This window comes from Helobdella robusta (assembly GCF_000326865.2).
Source record: "Helobdella robusta unplaced genomic scaffold HELROscaffold_10, whole genome shotgun sequence".
NCBI lineage: Eukaryota > Metazoa > Annelida > Clitellata > Rhynchobdellida > Glossiphoniidae > Helobdella > Helobdella robusta.
This window is the reverse complement of record NW_008703571.1, coordinates 2,527,202-2,548,444: the sequence shown is the minus strand read 5'-3', so window position 1 is coordinate 2,548,444 and position 21,243 is coordinate 2,527,202. Positions and strand designations below refer to the sequence as shown.

Here is a 21,243-nt window from a genome sequence, read left to right as displayed (position 1 = left end):
GGCTTGATGACGTCATCGTTTCCGGAAAAACGCTTTTTCTCTATAAGCCTCCTTCGTCCCCTCCTTATTTATAATTTCTGCACTAATTGTTAGTTGCAGCATGTAATAGCGACACTGATGGTGACGTGTGTTACAATGATGACGATGGTGATGAAATGGGGATGGCGGTGTTGATGATGATGGTGATGATGATGAGGACGATGGTAATGATGCAGCTGCTAACAACGTCACTGAAGAAGAGGATGAGGATGAAAATGATAACGACCACGCAGATGATGATGATGACGCCGATGATGATGATGATGACGATGTTGATAATAAATTTAACCATGACGATAGTGACCGTGAGGGACAGGATGATGGTGACGATTTTAATGGTGAATAAGAAAACGGCGGTGATGACATTGACGGTGATATGTTCACAACAAACATAATGACGACGGTGATGGTGGTGAAGATGATGACGACAACGATGATGTTGGTGAAGATGACGATGACGACGACGATGATGACGAAAAGATGGTGACGATTATGATTAAGAGCGCTACCACAAATCAATTAAATATTATATGATACTCGGTTAACGTACGAGCCGGTATATTCTCATCGGATACCGACCATTATTACGGATATATAAATTTATCGATGGACATCGGCAGGGATTTTTATTTATTTTCATTTATATGAAATTTTATTCTTACTATTTTTAATTCTGACATTTCATCATTCCTGAGCTTTATCATTCGTTTGTTTGTTCATTCATTCTTTTATTCTTTTTTTTCTTTCATTCGTTCATTCATTCGTTCGTTCGTTCATTCATTCAATTCATTTATCCATCCATCCATCTATCCATTTCTTCATTCGTTCACGCATTTATACTTTGGTACGATTACCCCCCATAAACTTTTTATGCTACCTAAATTGACGAAATTTATTTGAAATTGATCCTATACAATTTACGTATTCACTCATATATACAGTTTGTTACATACTAACATTTTGTCTTAAGATAAATAAATATACTTTGGATTTAAAACTTTGTGAAAAAATATTTGAAAAAATTGAAGTTTTTAGAAGGGAGGGGTAAGGGTAGTTTGTATTGTGCCAGGCGACGGCATGACCGCCCTCCATAAAAACTTTCTTCAATGATCATGCAAAAAAAGACTTCTGTCCTCCAGGCATATTATTCCAGATTAATTTTTTTAGTTTTTATGTTTTGTTTTTTGTGTTGTAAATTTTTTTACGAGCTATTTCTTTTTTCAATGTTTTGTTTTGGAATTTTTGTTTTTTGTCAAGTTTGAAGTGTTTAAATCATGGATATATGGTTTAAATACTTGATTTTTTTATTATTTTTAACAAGTTTTTAGACAAAAATCTATAAAAAAAATATTTTAATTTATATTTTAAACATTTTGTTTAATGTTTTTATTAAATATATTTTTAAAAAATTTTGAAACAAAAATTCTCATCAAAATTCCGCAAAGGTTGCTTGCTTTATTACAAAAATTAAGGTCTGAATAATTTATTCTTTGTTTATTTTTTGTTGTTTCTATGCTGATGACAATTTATGACCTACATGACATAATCCCTCTTTATCACTCAGCTTTTCCGCCAAATTGCCTCATTTGCATTCATTGCTGGCAATGTTTACATTTTCTCAGTGTTATTGTTCTATGTATCATTGTTCTTTGTTTTTTGCTTTATCTATGGCATGGACTTATGAAAAATGTTCCCAATTATTCTCTCTATTTGCTCTTATGGGGTTTTTCACATTTGAATTTGTTGATGAATGTACACATGTGCTTGTGTTGTGTGTGTGTGCGTGCATGTTTGTGTGTGTGTGTCTACGTGTGTGGATCCGTGTTGTGTGTGTGTGTGTGTGTGTGTGTGTGTGTGGTGTATGCGGTGCTTTGCTCAGAAATGTATAAATTTGTTTGTAGATATTTGAATTACAATGTTTATTTTAAAGTCGTGTCGGCATTAGTTTCTTGAAAAGTAAAAATTTTCCGTTAAATATATATTGTATTATGCACGTGTGTAAGGGTATTTACAAAGTGTCTAGAGGTGTGCGTGTGTGAGTGTGATTGTATGATATTTGTTCAAGTCTGTCTGCTACTGCTGGTTTGTTTGTTTGTTCAGCTTGTCCGGTTAATCTTAATCATGTTTTATGTCATTTCATTCCTTAAAATGGCGCTTTTTCTACTTTTTTAACTTTTTCTTCTTTCTTCCTACTATCTTTTTTTAATTTTCATTAAAAATATTTTAAAAGTATTATGTTTTGTTTCTGACCTGGTTCCAATTCCAATTATTTTTTTCGCAAGTTTTTTTACTCTAAAAAAATTAAATGAAACAAATTTTAAGTTCATCTTTATAATCCTATGCGAAGACGAAGAAATTGTACAATAATTTATACCAATGATTGCAATCAAATGGCAATGGAGATGATGACGACGACTATGAGGATGACGGTGATGACGTAATGATGATATATTTAATCGTAACCATGCCGGTAATGATAAAGGTTGATGATGATAAAGGTTGACAAAATTATGAAGGTAATAATGATGATGATTATGATGACGATGGTAACGATGATGGTGATAACAATTATGATGATGACGATGATGATGATGACGGTGATGGTAATGATGATAATGATGATGATAGTAATTAAACTATCATCTATCTCTACTATAAACTATAGACTATCATAAAAAGAAGAAAAAAAAATTATTGAAATCGTTGGTGATATTTTAAAATGTAGCGAACATCAAAGCGTCAGGTCCGCTCATTAACTAAACAGCTGCGAAAAGAAATTTGACTAGCAAAGAATAAGAAACACAGAAAAATATAAATAGAAAAATGATAATAATAATAATAAATATTGTTATGGCAATAATAAACATTTATTATAATTTTTCTTAATAATTAAAACTATTTTAAAATAATTGTAATGCCTTATCGGAAGCAACAGTTGAACAAATGAATAATTTAACAAACAAATAATGTTATCAATATCAATAATTATTTAATTAATTACGCGAAATTTGTTTAACATGTTTTTTAACAAAAATTAAATAGCTAAATTGTTGATAAATGTGTATTTCATAGTTAGATTTGAAATGATTGAAATATTTTTCTAATTAGTTAAACAGCTGAATAATTTTTTGATTTGCTGACTGGTTAGTTGACTCACTGATTAATTGATTGATTGGTTGATTGATTGAGTGATTGATTGATTAATCATATAACTGATTTATTTTCTGATTGGTTGATTGGCTCGTTGTTTAGTGAATAAGTTGTTTAATTGAACTGTGGTTGGTTGGATGGTTGACTAGCTAATTGAATGATTAATTGAATGATTGATTAAATGGTTGATTGAATGGTTGATTGGTGTATTGATTGGCTGTTTGTGGTTGACTTAGTTGATTGATCGATTGATATCGTGTCTCCACTAATATCTCTTTCTTGGAAACTTCAACCAGTGGCCGATCTGAAGTTATTATGGAAGTTGTTGATGATGCCGAAGATGACGATGACGATATTGGCGATGACGTTAATAATGATAACGGCGATGAAGATAATGATGGTGATGATGACGATGATGATGGTGATGATAGTGATGATGACGATGACGATGAAGGTTATGATAATAGTATCGTCCTCACCTTGAACCTTGTGACTTCGGCGCCATTTTCTATTTCTTCGTGTTCCCAATACGGGGATATGTTGAGTGCCAGCTTCTGGTAACGATGATGATGATGGTAATGATGATGGTAAAGATGACGGTGATGATGATGGAGATGATGGTGATGATGACGGTGATGGTGATGATAATGATGATGATGGTGGTGGAAATGATATAAAAAATGAGGAAGAAGAGCTGATGGTGTGTGTGTGTGTGTGTGTGTGTGTGTGTGTGCGTGAGAGGTGATAAAACACATATCGCTGCAAAACCTATTAACATAAAGTGCAATAAAAACACTTCGTGATACTGGCCACTGGAGTAGTTGTTCTCTTCGTCTTCGTCATCATCATCAACTTCATCATCGTCGTCATCGTCATCATCTTTTTCATCATTCACTCAACGATAACTATAATATTCACCATCATCATTATATTTATTTTCAAAACTATCGTCATTTTTGAAAATGCTAATCATCATCTTTATCTTCATCCTCATCATCTTCATCATCGTCGTCGTCATTATCATCATCATTCACACTTATTTAATAAAAATAAAAATTAAAGTAAGAATGATGAAAATGATAGTTGGAATGATGTTGATGGTGAAATATTTATGAAGATGGATCTGATAAAATGGTGAAAATGAAGATGATGACGACAAATATGAAAACAGAAAAGAAAACATAGGTGACGAAGATGATGACGAAGATGATGACGAAGATGATGACGAAGATGATGACGAAGATGATGACGAAGATGATGACGAAAATGATGACGAAGATGATGACGAAGATGATGACGAAAATGATGACGAAGATGATGACGAAGATGATGACGTAGATGATGACAAAGATGATGACGTAGATGATGACGTAGATGATGACGAAGATGATGACGTAGATGATGACGAAGATGATGACGAAGATGATGACGTAGATGATGACAAAGATGATGACGAAGATGATAATTACGAGAGCGGCGTCGGTTCGGATGATATTTACGACGTTAATATGACGTGTAGTCTCACTTAATTGCAATTCTCCAATCACTATCACCAACGCTACAATCATCGTCAACTTCATCATCTCAGCCAATTATTTCATCATCATCATCATCATCATCATCATCATCATCATCATCATCATCATCATCATCATCATCATCATTATTATTATTATTATTAATATTATTATTATCTTATTATCATCATCATCATCATTGTAGTCGTCGTCATTTTCATTCATTTTTAACTTTCATCTTGTCAAGCTTTCTTGTATGTTTTTTTTCTTTCTAAGATTCATCGTTTGTGAAATTCATTATGACCGTGTTATTCAATGTAAAATGGGCCTTATCCAAACTGATAATAACTAATTCTATTGTAACCATCATTTTAATCCTGGCAGCTAATTTTAAACATTTTCACAACCATCACAATTACTACAACGAAACACATATTATTTGCCCAGAGCGAAAAAAAAATTATCATCATCAACGAGAGTTGCTAAATCTTAAGTTTTAATCAACATCCTCACATTTGATATACATTTTTTAATCATTTCATCAATTTCAAAATCACGAATTCATAAATTTCCTAATTAACGTTGAATTATTTTACGATTCAATTTACCGCTATCATAAGCGTCATCATTCTCATCACCACCATTATCGCCATCAATCGTCGTCGTCGTCGTCGTTACGGCAGCAGCAGCAGTAGCAATAGCAGCGGCTTCAACCACAACACCCATCAAAGCAATCAGTCATATAATGCCACAATGAGGTGTCTACTGAGAGAAATTACTGCAAATCAAAAAGCGTCCCAACAGCAGTGTTGGTCATACCGCTGTTACAAAAATAAAATGTTGAAAAAAGAGTCATCACGGATAAATAAATGAAAATTTCAAATGTGAATGCAAGGAGATGAAACCGCTTCACATAAAAGAAGCCCTCGTAAAAATAATTAGGACCAACGTAGAAAATATATGAGTTGTATAATCATAGATATGATATAGCAATTATATGCGTATGTAAGTGTATGACGTAAGTGTATGACTGTGTGTGTGTGTGTGTGTGTGTGTGTGTGTGTGTGTGTGTGTGTGTGTGTGTGTGTGTGTGTGTGTGTGTGTGTGGTGATAGCGTTCTTAAGTTTCAATAACAAATGAAGCGTACTAACTAAACGAGAGATGAAGGCGATAGAGAGAGATGTGGCTGAAAATTGTTGTGGAAATGACGAAAACGTTGATGAAGTGTGATTAATATGATGGTGATGGTGATGAAGAGGATGGGATGGTTATTATCACGGATGGTGGTAGTGATGTGATAGTCGTGATGGTAATTATGATGATGTTTTATGATGTTATTGCTTGGTGATAGTTTATGATTATTGTTGCTGTATTGTGTTGTATTGTATTGTATTGTATTGTATTGTATTGTGATGTATAGTAATGTATTGTATTGTATTGTAATGTATGGTATTGTATTGCATTGCATTGCATTGTATTGTATTGTATTGCATTGTGATCTTGATGATGATGGTATCACAATGACGATTATGATGAATATGAATTGAATGAATTGAAATAACAAATTAAATAGTTATGACATGAAAAACTTTTGTTCTTATTTTCGGTGAAAACCTAATTCATGCGGCAAATGAAAGCTAAAATGGCGACGTATAATATGAATAATGTTGATAAAAAAACCAAAAGCTTTCTAAATTTGGGTCAGAAATGATACGGAATGATAATATGTAATGGTGGATAGCAGTTTTGTAAGCGATCATATAATTGACGTAGAAGAATTGTTCCTCTATGCAGCAAAAGTGGCGTCAATGGTGATATGACGATGACCCAAGTGATAAATATGATGTCATTGAATGATGATTTCATTAGACGATGATGTCATTAAATGATGATACCTTTGAATGATGATACCTTTAAATGATGATACAAAACGTATTTGATAATGACGTGGCGACAATCTATATCATTAAGATGATAAAAATAGTAATAAAATCGAATAAAATTTATGATAAATCGCAAATACACTTGCAGAATTTAGAAAAAATTTAATCCGATCTGACTCTGACATTCATCACCACCATCTGCACCACCATCATTTCATCATCACAACCCACCTTTCTGAAAGTCCGGCGTCCCTTACAGGTGAGCAGATAGAGGGCGGTCAGAGGAATGAAGATGATACTGGACGAGGTGATCATCCAACCGAGCACGTTGGCCCAGCCGGGATAGACGTAGTGCTGTTTGGTGTTCAACATGTATCGCAGTGGTTCGAACCATATGATGCTGGAAAGTATCATGACCTTGTGAAGGGATTGCCATTGGGTTGATTGGGATTGGCTAATGGGATTAGGGCTATTAGTATTAAAGATTATAATGGAAAACTTCACAATCATCGTCGTCATCATCATTGCTTTCATCATCATTGTTATTGTCCTTTTTACCATTACTATCATTAGCATTACCATCATCATTATGATCATCACCATCATCATCACCACAACCGACCAATAGCAGTAGGGGGCTGATATACTTCCAGCAAATCCTCCAATAGATGCTGGGGTAGAAACCCAGGGCATATTGTATGTCCGCGCAGAAATTATTCAACCCTTGGGGCAATGATGATGATGATGGTGGTAATTATAATCATCATCATCATCATTGACGTCATCGTCATTTAACTTACGGTAATGCTGACACTAGTAAAAAAAAGTAAAGAAGATTAAGATGAAAATGATGATGTTAGTAAAAATGGTAGTAACGACAACAACAACCACGACAATGATAATGATGATGATGACGACGACAATGATGATTAGGATGATGAAGACAACGATAACGATGATGAAACTAACGATAACGATTGCCATAGCAATGATACAACGAAACGAGAAAACGAGGCGAGACATCATGACGAGACATCGAGACGAGACAACGACAATGACAACTACAATGAAATGAAACAACAAACCATAAAACCAGCTGACAGCAACTGCTTCCATCAACACGCCAAACAAAATGGCAGGCCCTGTGGCAAACACGTCCCATAATGTCACCAGGTATACACCACCCTTCACGGGGTTGATGATAATGTTGGTGGTGATGGAGATGATGATGTTGGTAGTGATGGAGATGATGGTGGTGGTGGTGATAGTAGTAATGGTGATGATGATGGTGATAACGACGACGACGATAGCGATGATAATAATGACAATGTTGCTGATTCAACTGGCAACGTTCAAGTTAAGATGACAAAAACGGTAATTAAAATAATTACATTAAGAATAATAATAATGATAATAATAATAATAATGATAATAGTAATAATAATAATAATAATCATAATAATAAAAATAATGGCAATAAAATGGATAACAATAAAACTGGAGATGAGCATGCAGACGTTGCTTCGTTGGTGATTATAACGATGGTGAAGAATGATGACAAGCATGAATGCGCCGGTGTCGTTGTGAAGAGGGACCCGCCAAACTACGAAACACGCTCACACAAAAGATTCCTGTCTGCTATAAATAATCACCCATAATCCAATCTACTTCATTCTGGTACGCGCTACCCTGTCCTGTTTATACTTCGCTAAATCATCCCCGACAGCAATAGACTTTGTATTAACTAGGTAGAAAATTAGAACGGAAGAAGCCAATTCAATTGCATCTAGTCACATTATCATCATCGTTATCCCTCTCGCCATCATTTTAATTTAAACATCATCATCGTCTTTTTCGTTATTTTTTAGTTAAAAATCCTGCACAGTTTTACGACTTCACAATTTGCAAAATACTTTTCATTTTTTTACAAATTTTCCGCCAACATCATCACCCCTTACTTACCGATGAGACATTTGGCAGGGCAAAGAGAAACGCCAGAACGACGACTACAAGCGTCAGCAGCTCCCGTGAGAACCTCACTTTCTTCAACTCCACCCGGAACACGTCACTAATCCCAGTCAGCAGGGCTTCCAATCCACCCATCTGTGTGGTTATTCGTCGTGATAATGATTACGATGGTGGTGGTAATTTTGGTTGTGGTGGTGGTCGTGGTGGTGGTGGTCGTTGTGGTATGGTGATGACGACGACGACGATGATGACATTTATAACGTTCAGTGTGATTTTATTTCAATCAAAATGATAAGCCGGAAATGGTGCTGATAATATTGCAGTGGCAGTGAAGATGGGAATCAACGATTTAGAGTCAAATAAATAAACGTGATGAAACTGATAAAAAGTTCTGTCCATGGAAAATGCAGAATTCGATGGTGATGATGAAGTTATGGAGGAGAAAATAAATTGTAATGGGAATGAGAATGAGAATGACATTTACAACTGCTGGATGAAAGAGAAGTTGACAAGCGTTCAATTTTAAAACTCTTTCAACATGAAATCTCGTAAAAATCAGAACTCATTACATTTCAGAATGAAGAAATTGCAAAAAAAAGCTAAAAAAAAACAGAAAAAATATCCAGAGAATAAAAAAAGTCACATAGAAATAAAATCAATTTTACAATCCAATCACATTACAGCATTAACGTAAAAAATACTGAAAGAAAAAGAAACAAAGAATTATTTACGAACGTGAAAAAAACTCGACAAGAGCGGAAAAAAAATCAAATTACCCAACCGCTTTCACGCGCCTTGGCTTTCATTTCGTATATTCCTGCATACATTTGCGCGTCGGAGAAAGATTGGGTTATTGAATAAAAGGCAAAGAGCGGTTAAGCCGGCCGTGAATGCGAACTCCGTACTGATGACGTAATGAGATGCGCTGGCCTACTTCCACTGACGTCATAAATCATCTTATACGCCGGATGAAAATTGTTTTATCATTTGTTTTGGCGCTCAGTTTATGCACTGAGTGAATGAGTGGGTGAATGAGTGAATGAGTGAATTGGTGAACGAGTGAGTGGATGAATGAGTGAGTAAGTGAGCACAACGTGTGAGTGACAGAGCGAGTAAAAATTGTAAGCGAGTGAGTGGATTGCCAAGTGTAAAGGAGTGTCTAGCTTAAATTGAGTGATAGTCATGAGTAGATCAGAAAAAATTTAATAACTGATAATTTGGTAAGCAATTGAGAAAATAACCAACTACTACTACAACTACTGCTGCTGTTACTGCTACTACTACTACCACTACTACACAAAAATACCTGGGTCTAGTGCAATTATGATAACAAAAAACGCTGTTGAATGTGAAGCAATTTATCATGGTCGGCTCTCTCAATAGAAATTATTTGACAGGATAATATTAATTACTAACGGCACTATCAATCCCAAGCGTGATGAGCATGATGAAGAAGATGATCGACCAGAAGACCGAGCCAGGCAGGGTAGCGATCGCTTCAGGGTACACCACAAAAACAAGTCCCGGACCTAAGTTGTTGTTATGGATGATTATGATGGTGATGACGACAACGACGATGAAGATGGTGACGACGATGATGGTGGTGATGATGATGACAATGGCGATGATGATTGATATTGTTATGACGATAATGACGATGACGATAAGATGATAGTGAAGCGTTATGGCAAAGATAAATTTAAATATTTTTATATCCCCACCGTGCACCCCTTTTGCTCAACCTACCTTCAGTTGCCACAGTCGAAATTTCTCTTCCATATCTAGTGGCCATGTAACCGAGGTAGGAAAAGATGACGAAGCCAGCGAAGAGGCTAGTGGCAGAGTTGACGCAAGCTGTTATCAGACAATCTCTGTATTTATTGTTGGTTGGTGGATGTCTTAGTAGTAGATCACTGAATTAATTTGATTCAAACTGATTTTAGCAAATTAAGTTAATTCAATTAGTTAATTGTTTCCCAGTTGGTTTGATCAGTTTTTTTAGTTAATGCGCTAAAATACTCAGTGAATAAACAAAAACAAAAAACATTCATTTTACTCCAAGTTGAATCCATAGTACCAGACAAAGTGAGATACATTCCAGATTCTAGCGAATGAAAATAAACTACGTTCTCAACAAAAAAACAAACAAACAAAAAAGAAATAACCAACCACCACTACCTGTAGCAGTTGTGGTGAGTTTTGTTGTAACTCGCCAGGGCGATGTGGACTCCAAAACCTGCCCCAACAGAGAAAAATATCTGAACAGCCGCGTCTATCCACACCTGGTGTGTGTTTGATAAAATTCAACTGGTACATACCCAGATAGAAAGGATGAATAAGTGGGGTATTAGTTTTGTTTCTGTTTTCATAGTAAGAATTTTTACATTAGGATCCATGTTACAATGCTTTTGTCAATCAATCAATCAATCAATCAATCAAATAGCTTTTAAAACGCAAGCTATCGTTATCATTTGAATCTTCATTATTATTATATTGTCATCTTATTAATCTTATTAATTTTTATTCAATTGAAAACTTTTATTTGCCAGAAGTAATCAACAAAAATTATGAAATAAAAAAGCCAAAAAAATGTAATTTTTCATTTTCATCATCATAGTCGTTTGCCATCTATCATCATAGTTGGTCGTCGTCGTCATAGTCACAATATCGCTACCTGCCATTCTCCAATCTTAGAAAGGTTGGGAATGAGGTAGTAAAAAATCCCATCCAGTGATCCTGGCAGAAACAGACCTCTGACGAACAGGATGGCCAGGACCAAGTAGGGCATGGTCGCTGTCACCCAGACGACCTTGGAGTGAGTATTTGAGTTAGGGTTATGGTTGGGCCGCTGGTTACGTAAACATAAATTACGAACAGCAGCAGAAATAAATTTTCAACTTCAATTCAGACCTTGCCACTCGTTTTGACACCTTTCCAGAGGCTTAGGTAGATGAGGATGAAGACGGCCATGAGACAGAAGACCAACTCGTTCCTCATTGGGCCCAAGTTCTCTAAACCATGGCTATTCTGTAGTCCCAATGCTTTGCGTCTGGTGCGACATACGTCAGAGTTGTAATAATATGAAGACATTGGAGATGATGAACCGATGAATTTTGGCTGCTATTATAACGTTCAGTTGTTTGCATATACATGAAAATAAAACAATTCTGATAGGGTTAAAATGATAAAAAGATATATAAGAGGCTTGCTGATCATAAAAAGTTTGAAGAAATAATTACGTAGTGGTGGGAAGGCGGATACGTTTCAAAACAGCACAAACGGTAATGACAAAAAAGAAAATTTCTTAATAAATTATTAAAATATGATTATAAAAGCAATTTTAAATGCAACAACAAAAGTACAATCAACATTAAATTAGTTCACCAATCGTTCTGCTATAAAATTACAAATCAATCTATTTTTCAAATCAGTCCAATGCTAAAATTAATCAATTAGTCAACCATCCATTAACAATCAATCAATCAATTGATCGATCAATCGATCGATTGATCGATCGATCAATCAATCAATCAATCAATCAATCAATCAATCAATCAACCAACCAGTCAGTCAGTCAGTCAGTCAGTCAGTCAGTCATTCAATCAATCAATCAATCAATCAATCATTCATTCATTCATTCAATCGATCAAAAATTTAGCAAACCACAAACTCGAAGAATTCTTGGGCGGGACTTGTTCTATCAACGTTGATAATTGCAGAGCTGTTTCTGTGAGTCTGGTTGTAAAAGGTCGGTTCATCCTGACATCTGTCGTTGGAATTTTAGTTATTTGATTACAAAGTTATAAAACTAATTGGATTAATTTAAATTTAACAACAATTGAAATTAAATCAGTTTTTTGATCATTATAGCGTATTAACTTTTTCATTGAGTGCAAGTTAATCTCATAGGATTTTAAGCAAGAAAAAATTAACTGAAAGCAAAACAACCAGAAACCAAACTAACAATTCAGTGTTCCAATCATTATTGCAGTGTGACCAGGGCAGGACAGAGGTCAAAGAGTGGACGAGATAGTAGAAGGACCAGGCTATGATGACGTTGTAGTAGAAGGCGACGTAAAATGCAATGAGACACTGACAAATGCCTATTCCTTGGGTTAGAATCAAACAGCCCATCCAACAATCACTCAGTAAACCAATCAATCGCCTATTCACACACTAATCCAATCGAACAACCGCCCAGCTAGCCAGCCAGCCAACCAATCAAACAACATCTCATCAGGCCAACCAATCAAACAACCGACCCTTGAAGATTGGCACAATCTTCCAAACAGCAATGATTCCAGCCTGGTGGCATTGACCAAGCACCAGCTCCATGAAAAACAGAGGAAGGGCCCCGAACACCAGAATCACGAAGTACGGAATCAAAAATGCCCCTAGCGAGTGAAAATTTATTATAATTTTTTTATGGTTTCTAACTACTGATGCTTCTGGTGTTTTAATTGATAAAATTTTTGAGTAATTCATTTTGTCGTTATTTTTAGCTTTTTAGTTAATAAAAATATTTATTTATATAATTTAAAATTATAATTCCATAAATAGAGTATTTAAAATGATGGTTGTGTTCAATGTGTCGTTCATTTCACATCTGCATGATTTCTTTCGCTCATCGAAAGGGGCTTCAATGATATTATTGTCATCATCATTCTAGTTAATTTGACAAAACGGCGAAACCTTCATCCATATTAACGACATCGCCAATAACATCATCATCATCATCCAACCGTAATCATCATCACCATTATCATCATACCCCAATCATTATCATCATTACAATCGTCGTCTTCATCATAATCATAAGTATCATCCTCGTAAACATCATCAGATTGACAATTTGGAAACATTTAGCATGTGACACAGGCCAATGTGACATGACCCCATTCTTAAATGCTGTGCCAACAAACTTCAAACACAATTAAAATTAACTAGACGCACATGTTGACGTTGAAAATCAGCGCACATACATACACACACATTCACACACAGACACACACACATTCACACGCACACACACATATACATAACATACACATACAGATTTAGACACATACACACATGAAAATACTGGATAAAATTAAATTAACATGTTCTTAGACATACAATACAAACATACTCATTTTTACACACACACACGCACACACACACACACACACACACACAAGGACTCACACACACACACACATAAATCCATAAACTCACACATACATACACTCCCATATACAGGAATAATCTTTTAAAAAAGTTTGTTCCATTTTTTCACAATTTTTTAACTTCATCAACTATTAATTTTATATAATTATTTTTAATTTATCTTTATTATTAATTAATTTTTAAATCATTATTGTTGAAATGTAAATCAGAGCATGCACACATTTTTACTCTAAATTGTTTTCAAATGGCCTTTACACTTGAACTTATTTACATTCATTTATCAAATTTCCATTTCATAATCACACCTATTTATTTACATTTATACATTTATTTACATTTGCATAGAACTTGTATGTACGGTACGTAAGTATGTGTTGGTATGTATGAATGCGTGTGTTTGTGTCTACGTATGTATAGTGTACACTGTATACTACTTGTTGCATACAACATGCGACAAACATTTGTATACAGACATCTATCAACAAATTCGATCTGTTTATTTTCAAATTTTTGTTGCGGAAATGTATCTAGAGGCTTTTCCAGATAAAATGAAAAAAATTAATGAATTATTTACAACGAAGAAATGACGCATTAATTTAATTGTGATGTTGTAGAGATGAAGACGACGATCATGTATAAAGTGATAAATTAAAAAGAGAGGGTAGAGAGTAGAGAAAGAGATGGAGATAGAAAAAGATAGAGAGAGAGAGAGAGAGAGAGAGAGAAAAGAAAGGTAGTGAGACATAAATTGGAAAAAAGGTAAATGGGTGAATAGAGAGAGAAGAGACACGGAAAAAAAAGAGACGAACGGAAATAGAGAGAGAGAGAGAGAGAGAGAGAGAGAGACGGGGAGAGAGAGAGTGAAAGAGAGAATGGACAGGGAAAAATGAAAAAGTAAAAGAAAAAATGAGAATGACGTCATTAAGATTATTTTTTACAGTCATTGGTATTTTAACGCAAACCAATGGCGCATAAGTTAGGACGCACTCATAAAATAAAAATATAATTATAATAATAGCAATAACAATAGCAATTGTTATTATTATTATTCATTATTTTTCCTAATAAAAAAAAAACGAAAAAAAATGAAAAAATAGTATTAACTGCAATGCAACACGGATCTGTTAACCTGGGTGACCCGCCATAAAAGCACTTAACATCAGCCGGCACATGCCAGTCAATAAAATTAATAACACCTCAACAAGATTAGTCATTTGTTTGTGGGGAAATTTTTTAGGTAGATTTTATTATTATTATTAGTATTATTATTATTTATCATCACCATCATCACCATTATTAATATTATTGTTATTTTTATTATTATTACTTTGAGTGTTATTGGATTTTTGTTTCGTATTTTCATATTTTTAAAAATATTGTCGACCGTTTGTAGTATACGTTGCTCTGATGTTAGATTAGATTGAAAGCTATTTTTAAGAATTAAATTGAAAAAAAACCTAACAATCATCTAAAGCGTAGAATCCACTCATCATAAAATAAAAATTATGACTATAATACATAATTCAAGTAAGCGTAGGTTTTATTTCAAAAATTATGGTTGTTTATTGAAATCTGAAGAAATGGTAAATAAAAAATGTCTCCATTTAATACACGTGGTCATGAATAATGAATACATACAGCCAGGCATACCTAAACAAAACAATTTTACACAATTACACGCAGATGAAATAATAATGGCGTTCAAATTTAGGAGCAACACTTGAAAAATCTATTTTATTTATACGTGAAGGGTCTAAAAAATAACTCCAATTTTATTATCCCATAAAAACGAATGCCCCGCTAAGCATAGATCGTTTTTAGGATTTAATGTTTCATACTTGTTTTTTTATTCTATTGGCACTCTACATTTGCGAAGATTTTGTGAGGATATGAAAGTTGATAATCGAAATTTATAAGCATTAAACCATTCATTAACATTTTAACCATTCCATTCAATCATTCAATTCAATCATTCCATTCAATCATTCAGCCAACTCACCTCCTCCATTTTTGTAACAAAGGTAAGGAAATCTCCAAACGTTTGCCAAATCAACAGCAAATCCAATAATGGATAACAGGAAATCCAACTTTTTATCCCATTTCTCTCTCTCCTCTTCGCCTTTTTCATTACTGTCGTTCTTCGTCCCATCTTTCGATCCGTGGACCTTACGAACCGCCCATTTTGGGATGGGGCTACTTAGTGAATCGAGAGGCGGATTGGTGAATGGATCGATGGTTGGATCAATAGGTGGGTAGATGACTGTTGTTCCTGGTTGTGAATTGCCGCTGGCGGAAAAGTCGGTGACCATAGTTTGAAGGAGGGGGCGTTGAGAATCGGGTGATGAGTTGGTGATGTCATTAGTGTTACTGGTGGTGTGGATGTCGTTGGTTTCATTGTTGTTGTTGGCTTCACTGATGTTGTTGCTTTCATTGATGTTGTTGCTTTCATTGATGTTAATGACGTTGCTGCTACTAACGGTGGTTTGGTTGCTATTGCTTTCAAACAAATTTTGCTTCTGTTGTTGAGTGGAAAATTTTTTCAAAAGAATTACTTCTTTCGGCACGTTTTTTCGATTCATTTCTGCTGATTTCTGCAATAAATATTGCAGTTGTTGATATGGTAACATTATTTAATTAATCAAAAATAGTCTGGTTTTGTACTTGATGTTAATGATGAACGTTTGAATCAATAGTTTGTCGGTTTATCGCTTCGAAAAATTCTCAAGAAATATTGTTATTTATATTTGTCTGGTTGATAAATAATTCTTCACTAATGTTGACGCCGTTGTTCTGATTATTTTGCTGATATTCTCAAAGTTTTTTTTATAAACATTCGTTGTATCAACGTATGCTCAGACATTCTTTCTAGAACTCTTACCAGCTAATAAAATAACTATAGTTAATAAAAGAAAAGATAAAAATTTTCTTTGACAATATTGTTAAAAAATGATTAATATTATGAATGACAGGCATAAATAACTGAGGTCGAGGCAATCCCTTCAACTACTTTTACTTAATTTGTGTTCACAAAATTTTAACATCTCGGCTAGGAAAACTAAAGTTCGTAATCATAGTATTTTTAATAAATTATTTTTAGTTTAATTAATCAAACAGGAAATAATAAATAAATCTTTTGAAAACATTTATAACATCGTAAAATTCATAAAATATATTTTTTAAATTGTAATGTTAATAATCAGAATTAAAATGTTTTAATAAAAAAGTTTAAAAAAATTTCCTCACTAGTTAGAACTCTAAGACGAAATCTAATTCACAATTTGTTTACACGAAATAGTTACAATTGTTTTAGTTTTAAATGGAATTGTTTTCAAACCTGTGTCTCTTTCCATCTGAATAACTCACAAGTAGGCGAACCAGTTGAACTTTATATATAAATAAATTATATAAACATATATATATATATATATAAACATATATATATATATATATATATATATATATATATATTAATTCATTTATTTGTTTATATTCTTAATAAACACATATATTAAGTTATAATTTATTAATAATAACAGTAGTAATATAAGTTATAAATTTAGCAAAAATAATTTTTTTTAATTGGACCGAATATCTTGGTTCATAAACCGCAAACATGTGCTTGATCAACACTATTATTACAACAAGATGATGATGATGAACGATGATCAGATCATTTCATCCAGGCTTATCAATGCAAACACTGATTAAGCGACGAACGCTCGATTTGCATATGTAGGTATATGTATGTATATGTATGTATTTCAATATGAAATCATTGCTGAAATTAATGTTTAAAAAACTCATCCATTCAAATTGTTCTACTCACAATTTTTTCTTTGTTTTATTGTTATTTATATTATTAATATTGTATTATTTACATTGTGGTATCTGAACTATTAAAACTATTAAAAATGATAGAAGGATTAAACAGGAGAATGAATAAATAAGTGAGCGAACGAACGAATGAACGATTACACGAAAGAATGAATGATTGGGAAAACAAATGAAGAAAAAAAATGGACAAATGAGAAGTGAGAAGACATCTGATATTCAAGCCAGGCTAGTGACTGATTTATGAAGATCCGAATTAATTGCGTTCACAAGTGTCATGGGATCATCGTAGTCTTAAACGTCATCGTCATCACCATCATCATCGTCACTAACAACATACAGCCTTTGGCAGCATCATAATTATCATCATTTTCAATATCTATACATCATTATTTCATTTGCTTTCTCATTTTAAATTTCTTAAAAAAAACTCAAGATTAGAATTCATTCAAATCAACTTAAGATCTCAAGATTTCACTCAAGATTTCAAAATTTCATCGTCCTCATCATCATCGTCTTCCTCACCGCAATTTTTGACATAGGCGTTAGCATATAAACGTCTCTGCTAATATATTCTAATAACCATGGTGGTGTTGTTCAGTTTTTTAAATTGCCCGTCATCATCCAGACACACACTCACTCAAATATTTCTCTCTCTCTTATCACCGAATACATCATCATAATTGACTTGTTGTCATTACTCTATCATCACTTTCATCATCACTTTTTGAATAATTCGTTCATCTTATTGTGTTTATATTGCTACCACACATTTGATACGGCAAACAGGAGCGCAGAGTAAACATCGTATCGTGCACTTGTTTACAACTAACCGATCAAATTATTTCAATAATTTTCTTGCATTTTCATTTAAACAAACCAACAGAATTTTGTTTATGCGGTTTATTTTAGGATATCGACCATGCCATTTAGATCTATTTTGGCATATTTATCTTTTAAAATTAAGAATTTTGTTTTCCATACTTTATAAATAAGCCAAAATTTATATATCAAATTATTTTTTCAGTTCTAAGGTTAAAGATAAAACATTTAAATCACTAATCTGACTAATTATATATATTAACTAAAAAAACGATGAATTAACTAATGTATAAATGGTTGGATAGTCGGTTGGATGGACAGTTAAATAGATGCTTGGATGCATGGATAGCTGGATGCATGGATGCATGGATGAAATGGCTTATTACAAGTTCAAAGTTCATATTTTATATACAAATTTTATCGTGATTTGGACTTACTGGTTTCAGTTTCCATTTCTATAGCCAGACTTGAATGGTACGAAAAAATTGTACACGAATTGGTATACAAATTTTAAAAAGTAGGTACAAAATGAATAGAACGAAAACAAGTAAACAAATAAACTACTAATTACGTCAAATTAAAAAAGAACTAAATAACCTAGATAGAACTTGATATAATGAATTGATTTTATAATAAATATAATATTAATATGCAATAATTTTATAATTAATATATAATAATAATGATGTATAATAAATTTATTTAAGTATGTATAAAAATAAATTTTAAAAGTTTCCTAGTAACAACCACATTAAAATACCAAAACTTTTGAAAAGTTTTACATCGAATGAATCATGTCAGTCTGGTTCTTCTATTCTTCATCACGGATTCGAACCCGGTCAGTGAGGCGTCAATCGAATTCACGGACTTCCTCCGATCTTATAATTCACCTTGTAAATAAAATTACGATGCGGTTTTGTTTTATTTATTCGCGAAAAAATACGTGATAAATAAATGAATGGTTTTGTCAAATTTATCAAGAAAAAACCATTGTAAATATGTATAAATATAGATAAATTTAAAAATTTAAAAAATGAATAAAAATGGCATGTATTTTTTTTAATTTTTTTATAAAGCTTCCTATTTCATACTTGTACATATTGTAATTATAACGGAAAATTGAAAATCCACAACACGATATCGAGTAAACCACAGACACAGCAAACCAAAAAAAATCAGCCTGGATCTTCCAGCAGCTTTTAATACCATTAATCATCAGATGCTTATTGACAAACTTGAGGCAGAATGTGGTATCACGGGATCTGCTTCATCCTGATTTTAATCTTATCTTTCGAATCGTTCCCACGTCTCTTCCAGCTTCAACTTATCTACTGGAGTCCCTCTAGGATCTGTCCTTGGTCCCATTCTTTTCACTACTTACACCTCTCCTATTTATAATATCATTAAAACTTTTGGCTTACTCTTTCATCAATACGCCGATACAAACGCATTATATTTGTTAAAACAAAACTTTATACAAAAACATAAATTTACGTTTGAGGCATTTCGTGTGTATTATTATATACACACACACTCACACACACTCACACACACACACATAAATAAATATATACATATATATATATATATATATATATATATATATATATATATATAATATATATACCCACATGTAAATAAGTGAGTAAATGACGTCAAAGCCAATAAAAGTGAATTGAGATTTGATGAAAGATGTTAGCATGGCGCATAAGAATGAGACTGCCGTTTGTGGAAGAAGGTGATGATAATGATGATGATATTGACGATGATGATAATGATGATTCCTATGAAGATGATGATGATGAGAAGGATGAGGAGGCTAATGAAAGTGAGTATAACGGAGACGTCACGATGATGGTGAAGATGACGACGACGATGACGACTGTTTTTACATTTAAACTGTTTCGTCGGTGATGAAGACGACGATGATGATGATGATGATTATGATGACGACGATGATGATAATAAAGATGATAATGACGATGATGATGACGATGATGATGATAATGACGAGACGATGATGGTGATTATCTTGATAATGATGGCGGCGTTTAGGATGATATAACAAGAAGATGATAATAATCATTTATCAATGAGGATGTTCATTTTATTTATTTATTTATTGATCTATTGGCTTGACGGTGATTGATTGTTATTGGCTTGCTTTTCATACCGAGAAATGATGAGTATAATGATGATGACGATGATGATGATGATTACCCTGATGATGATGATGATGATGATGATGATGATGACGTCAACGATGATGATGATGATGGTGATGATGACCATGATGATGATGATGATGATGACTTTCATGATGGCGTATTTCGGTGACGGTGATGATGACGACGATGAAAACGATGACTATGATGATGATTATGGTGATGACGAGAACGATGATAATGGTGAAGATAATGATGATTCGGTAGATAGGGATGATGATCAACGTCCAAAGTATGAGTTATATATATTATCGTTAAGTATCTCAAAACGAAAGCGAAAGTGATTATTTTTGTATTGTCGGTTTTTTGCGTTTTTTTTATTATTTTTTAATAAAATTTCAATACACATTTCCTATACCGGCTGATTCAAGAAGTGTTTGTTTTTTATTTTTATTTTTTTTGTTAGCTTTTTTGAGGATAGCACTGTTGACGATGTTGAAATTGTTACTGACGTTTTTGTTGTTGTTGTTGTTGTTTGTTTCATTTTCCAAGTTTTGAACTGAAGAAATGTTCTCCTGTTTAGGCTGTTGTTGTTGTTGTTGGGAGATGCCGTTGGAATCCTCAGAGCAGCTTAGAAGTTGTAGGTAGAAGTGTTCACGAGATGAGTTTGCTGTTGAGTTTATGCTGTTTATACTGCTG

General features: G+C 33.4%; 3 protein-coding genes across 3 annotated transcripts in view; all 3 read right to left on the bottom strand.

Annotated features, from left to right (window-relative positions):
* Nucleotides 1-1,745: 1,745 nt before the first annotated feature.
* HELRODRAFT_166710 (hypothetical protein) lies at nucleotides 1,746-14,940 on the bottom strand (the record flags this gene model as incomplete). The annotated part of the gene is made up of 15 exons (XM_009011935.1): nucleotides 1,746-1,802; nucleotides 3,669-3,743; nucleotides 6,821-7,006; nucleotides 7,212-7,312; nucleotides 7,675-7,774; nucleotides 8,552-8,692; nucleotides 9,974-10,086; nucleotides 10,304-10,428; nucleotides 10,736-10,839; nucleotides 11,232-11,366; nucleotides 11,468-11,606; nucleotides 12,228-12,323; nucleotides 12,522-12,603; nucleotides 12,877-12,951; nucleotides 14,856-14,940. The coding sequence occupies 15 exons, from the start codon at nucleotides 14,938-14,940 to the stop codon at nucleotides 1,746-1,748; spliced, it is 1,614 nt and encodes a 537-aa protein (XP_009010183.1).
* Nucleotides 14,941-15,708: 768 nt separating this feature from the next.
* Nucleotides 15,709-16,305, bottom strand: HELRODRAFT_166709 (hypothetical protein; the record flags this gene model as incomplete). Its single annotated transcript, XM_009011934.1, has 1 exon — nucleotides 15,709-16,305. The coding sequence occupies one exon, from the start codon at nucleotides 16,303-16,305 to the stop codon at nucleotides 15,709-15,711; it is 597 nt and encodes a 198-aa protein (XP_009010182.1).
* A 4,637-nt stretch (nucleotides 16,306-20,942) lies between these two features.
* The window catches only part of HELRODRAFT_166708 (hypothetical protein), a gene marked incomplete at both ends in the record, with an annotated part of 4,940 nt that continues 4,639 nt past the window's right edge, over nucleotides 20,943-21,243 (bottom strand). Inside the window, one exon of the mRNA XM_009011933.1 lies at nucleotides 20,943-21,128. Coding sequence (XP_009010181.1) covers nucleotides 20,943-21,128 — 186 coding nt within the window. The remainder of the gene's footprint in view (nucleotides 21,129-21,243) is intronic.